This window comes from Musa acuminata, chromosome BXJ1-11 (genome assembly GCF_036884655.1).
Source record: "Musa acuminata AAA Group cultivar baxijiao chromosome BXJ1-11, Cavendish_Baxijiao_AAA, whole genome shotgun sequence".
Classification (NCBI taxonomy): domain Eukaryota; kingdom Viridiplantae; phylum Streptophyta; class Magnoliopsida; order Zingiberales; family Musaceae; genus Musa; species Musa acuminata.
In genome coordinates this window covers 11,267,143-11,272,429 of record NC_088337.1, presented here as the reverse complement: position 1 = coordinate 11,272,429, position 5,287 = coordinate 11,267,143, and the positions used below count along the sequence as shown (strand labels likewise).

The window sequence follows — 5,287 nt, the reverse complement described above, 5'->3', positions numbered from 1 at the left end:
CATTTCTAGATGAAGCATAGACACTCCTCGAGATGACCCTGAGCTTCCTTCAACAAACGAGCAACACCTAGGGACACCTTGGGAGTCCACCTGTCACCTCAATCTCACCCACGTAATCCACGCAAGCTTCTCGGATGGGTCTGCACCTTAGGACAGAACAAGACTATGCTAACTCTTTGATCAACAACACCAAGGCAACAACAATAACCATCAATCTAATATCATATATATAACTGGAAAACGCATGCCCAAACATTTTAGATCACAGCTAGCAATTCATATTATCATGTAGGACACTTCGAGGTATCACAAACCGTACCTACGGCAACGCGAGCCAGCACAGCTGACCTTATTAAAATGTAATGCTTGCTTATGAATGTTGATTGCAGTTACCGTTTCAAAAGGAGCCTTCGAGGGTGCCTCCTCCGTGGGATCAACTTATAATAATGGAGGAAGACATGGATACGGAGTTCTCAAATCCAGAGTTCATACATGTCAACCACTAGTGTAGGACACATGAGCTTAGATAGATTTCAAGGATCAACTATCTTGCTCTACAGCACAGACAACAAATCATCTCACTTGAAGTTTTACTGTACTGTTCAGAAGGTGCAGAGTGGTCAAATTATTTATGTTACACCATCTTCCTCTGCAAGTTACAGATTTTGTAGTGTCATTGATGATTGTCCAAAATGTAAATATATTCTGATCAAGTATGTGCCGAGAGCTATAGTATCAGTAGAGCCTCCCTAAGATTCTTGAGAGCCTTCTCATACGAAATGAATCCCATGAACCAGAATTCATGGTTGCCCACGGTGACAATTTGGATGTATTTATCTGAAGGGTTCCTTGGGTTTGCGGAGGGATTGACTACCCTCAACTGATCCAGAGGAACAACAACCTGCACATTCATGTAATTTGAACATATTAAAATTCTGCACGCCAGATTAAAGTAAGAAACAAACTGTGGGACCTTGCAAACTGGGAAAAGAAAGAGTATATATTCAGGATCAGAAGCTGGTGTCTAATATCTTGAGTTCTTGATAAATTTTCAACCATTTGACAATATGTTCATACGACAACTTTTTGATAGAAGATGGTGGAAATCAGTAAAATCAATGTTCACTCCTTGTAACAAGGCCACTTGCTGCAGTGGAGCTAATAACCAGGGGAAGCTAACCCATTTCACCATTTTCTACTAGTACTTATTGCACATTTATTTTCTTCACATATCCATTTTAGCTATCTGCTAAAGAAGATCACAGTTCAACAAAATTAGAACAGCAGCATATTAGGTGTTAGCTAGCTATAAGGGGCAAAGCTGATGCAATATTTCTAGTACAGCACAAGTGCATGAAAACATCCTTTGGATTTATGCCCCAATGCAAGCATTCTTCTGGTTTACTATATCTTCTGTGTAACCACACAACTTATCAGTCAAACCTGATAATCAAGTGCTTATTAAAGAAAAAGTAGTCATGCGTATAATTAGTGAGCAATTAGTATCCACATTTTTTATTTTTAGCCACACATGTTCAACCAAAAACTGATTTACAATTTTAGAGTAATCAACCTATTATGATGCAGGCGACTCCACATGGTGGGTGCAAACCCATGCAGCAGCAGCAGTAGAGAAGCAGTGGCAGCAGCATGTGGGCCACAAACAAGAAGCAACAGCATCAACATAATAGGTTGATTACTAATTGAAACAGGGAGCAAACACAGGCTCTGAACTTATACCAGCCACTGAAATGACAGTTATACCCTATACCTCATCTAAGAACAAGTCAGCGACTCCCTAGAGAAGACAGATAACCAACTGAAATGACTGTTATACCCTATACCTCATGTAAGATCAAGTCAGTGACTCCCCAGATTAGACAGATAACAAGAACAGTTCCCTTAATAAGACTATTACAAGGGTCAAAATCCCCTGCTTCTCTTCCCACAACACTGGGCCACTAAAGCCTAGTAAATGACATTCAACCAAGGCTAAATTAGGACAGAGCAAAATCCTATCTATAAGCAAAACACACAACTCAAATCCTATCTCATGTAGGATATGTAGAGGTTAAAAATTCATTGACTCAAGCCTGCTATTTTTTTATCTAAAACATAAAAATTCTGGTTTTATTTAATTGTTTATCTTATGTTACTATCATGGTTGGGTTACTTCATCAAAGCTCAACATTCTAGTTCAGAATATTTGCTTCTTGCTTAATATCAGATTTCACTTATTTAATTAGATTACTATATGTTGCACGTCATAAAATAGATTTTCTCATAGATCTATTAGTATTAGGTTAACCTATGCCAATTTATGTAAATGATTGTTTGTAAATTTCACCTATACTATCCCTTCCAAAGAAAGGGCCACTATAATGAAGATCAAGCACAGTGTTTGGTATACAGCCAAATCCTGAAGTCTTGAGCTGTGACTGATCTTAACAGAAACATACCAAAAGTAACAATATTCCCATTTCAAAAGATCTAAACTAGTCATGCAAGTCATCTGTACATCAACGTACTCAATTGCAAAACAGATGAAGGATGAAGTTTAGAGGCACACCTTATAGTATGCCCACTCTTGTTGACCACTGGAGATAATGCGACAGAAAGGATTGTCACCGCAAAATGCAATCCTAGCAGTAGATAAGTACAATATTCCTATCACAGGCCCTGCTGAAGTAGAGAGATAACAGGCATATGCCTTCTTAAGCTGTTCTCCTGGAAAAATACCAAATGTTTGTTGAAAAACCTTGTCATTTCCACCTTCTGCAAACACTTTTGTTCCTTGTGCAAGCCTAGCCAAGGCTGCATCAGTGACATTAGGACTCGTTTTAACTGTCAAACAAACAAGAATAAGAAAATTAACAAAAGAAACTCACATTGCTATATCAGCTAAAACCTAAAACTATAGGTGCAAGTTCCAGATATTTGGCTTATTGAGTTGTTTATGCTATTACTTCATTTAGTGCCTCCTTACAGGAAAGGATCCATTTCATGGACATCATGAATATTGCTTCAAAGAAAAACATTCTAGAGGAATGCTTTGAATGATAGTCAATTAAATGTAGTAATTAATTGGATTTTTTAAGACATACTTGTTAGAGAAAAAACAGCTAATCAGACCCTCAACCACTCCCAAATCCAAAACCATATGCCAATGAATTAAAATCATTGGTCAAATACCAGTTTTGGCAACCATTCAGACTGAAATAATCCTGGTATACTAGGTGGTAAACCAACTTGTGCTGCTCAATATCATCAACAAAATTATTATTGATTAAATACCAATCTCTATTTAGATTGTCAAAAGTTGGTATTCAATCTAGTCAATCAGAATGGAGGAGAAGTAAAATAACAATGATTTACATGGTAACTTCTTAAACAGACAGAAAATAGTATTCACAAATATACAAAATTTGCATTGGTGCCTTGTAGAAAGTCAATTAAAGAAGAGATCATCAACAAACCCAGAGAATCATTTATTACCAACACAAATTGTGCTTCCTAGTTCCAATTAGAACATAGCTTACCAATGCAACATCATTCAACTTTCCTTCTTCTCCACATCAATGTCAGTGCTATCTCTCAGTAAATGTGAGACAAATTATAGTGCATCTTTCTTTTGGTAGTAGAAGGGTCCTTTAACCCTCTAAAAATTTTCTCTATAGAAAGATGTAGAGGAACACCTTTGGCCTCTCTGGTAATTCCTTAAGAGGTAGCAGTATACAGTTTCCAGATTCGAGCTACAAGGGTTTTAATACAATGCATGAAACAAAGATTTAAGAGGAAGAAAGAAACGTACGGTGGTGCCAGAAATTTCCTGCAGCGCCCCCTGCCTTTTTTGTGGTGTCTTCCAACTTCTTCCCGCATCGGCCCAACAGTGTGAGGATCGTTGCTTTGGGGCCTAAGTGAAAGAAACAAAGAAAGAAAATTTTGAGGAGGAAGAATACAAACCAAAAATAAAAGAAGAGACTTTCTCGATGCGATCGTCCACGCACTCTTGGTAGGAACAGGGGAAACATTCACGTATGGGTTGCCACTGGCGCTGCTACTGTTGGGAACAGGGAAAGTAGCCACATAAGGGTTGCCGGTCCTGTTGTTGTTCGTCGCGGAGGGCGACGGAATGTGCTCGACAGTAACCCATCCGGCGGCCTGATGAGCGTACGGCGCAACCGGCGTGCCCATCACCCAGGCCCCCGGTGCCGCCTGCTGCGGCGGTGCCGGTGGCGAGGGCTGCATTCCAAGCTTGCCGTGGTCCATCAAGAAGCCACAACCCGAACAAATCGACGCTCCTCTTGTACGCGAGGGATGAGAAACAAAGATGATTCGATGGAGATTGATCGGCACCGATAAAGAAGAATCGCTTTCGGTAGGCGTCCGATCTGGAATTCCACGAGGAATCGAAGTCGCGAGTGGCTCGTTGTCCGACAAGGTCACGTCGGGGGGCCGCCAAGGGATTCGACTTCGCGTTGCCCGCGCGAGACGCAAGGTCGAGTGGAGTCGAACCCCAAACACGTGTGATTCTGCCGCGTGCTGGCACGTGTAAGGTCGTCGACCCCAAGGTCGAAATCATACTCCAAACAGCGTACTTAGCCCATAACATTTTGCCATCACATCTTGATCGGAACAGGAATTGCGTCTTGGGGATCGCCTGGCCATGTTGGATATGACATGAGCAACTACAAAACATCATACGAAACCAATAATATTTTGCCATCGCATCATCATTCGGTGGCCATGACTTGATCGGAACAGGAATTGCATCTTGGAGACCGCAGCTGATCACGATCGCCTGGCCGCGTTGGATACAACACGAGGAAAAGACCGACATCATTTTTCAAACAGCAAAACGTAGGCAATCATTTTGCATCATTTAGTGGGCTTGACTTCATCGGGCCCGCAATTGCATCTTGGAGCCCCGCAGCCGATCAGGATCGCCTGGCCGTGTTGTGCATAAACGAGCAAAAAGTCCGACATCAACACCATAAACAACATATTCAAACCAATAATGGTTTGCCATCACATCATCACTTGGTGGGGTTGCCTTTATCGGGACAGTAATTGCATCTTGGAGTCCCCCAGTCGATCATGATTGCCTGGCGACATTGGGTATGACACAAACAAAAGGCCGACGACACACGCCAAACAGCATATTTAGCCAATAATGTTATGTCAACTCATCATCATCGGTGAGCTTGATTTTATCGGGACAGGAATTGCATCTTGGGGCTCACAGCGGATCAGGATCGCCTGGCCCCGTTGGGTATAACACGGGAAA

The 5,287-nt window shown here is 41.3% G+C and overlaps 1 protein-coding gene across 1 annotated transcript; it reads right to left on the bottom strand.

Annotated features, from left to right (window-relative positions):
- Positions 1-438: 438 nt before the first annotated feature.
- On the bottom strand, positions 439-4,504 carry LOC103972759 (GEM-like protein 1). Its single transcript, XM_009387107.3, has 4 exons — positions 4,008-4,504; positions 3,812-3,913; positions 2,570-2,844; positions 439-901 (listed from the first exon to the last, which is right to left on the bottom strand). The coding sequence occupies exons 1-4, from the start codon at positions 4,267-4,269 to the stop codon at positions 728-730; spliced, it is 813 nt and encodes a 270-aa protein (XP_009385382.2). The 5' UTR covers positions 4,270-4,504; the 3' UTR covers positions 439-727.
- Between the last annotated feature and the right edge of the window lie 783 nt (positions 4,505-5,287).

Coding starts and splice junctions, on each gene's coding strand:
- LOC103972759 (XM_009387107.3), bottom strand. CDS start 4,269: ATGGACCACGGCAAGCTTGGAATGCAGCCCTCGCCACCGGCACCGCCG. Junction 3,914..4,007: donor TTCCCCTGTTCCTACCAAGA/GTGCGTGGACGA, acceptor TCTTTCACTTAG/GCCCCAAAGCAACGATCCTC. Junction 902..2,569: donor AAGAGTGGGCATACTATAAG/GTGTGCCTCTAA, acceptor ATGAATGTGCAG/GTTGTTGTTCCTCTGGATCA.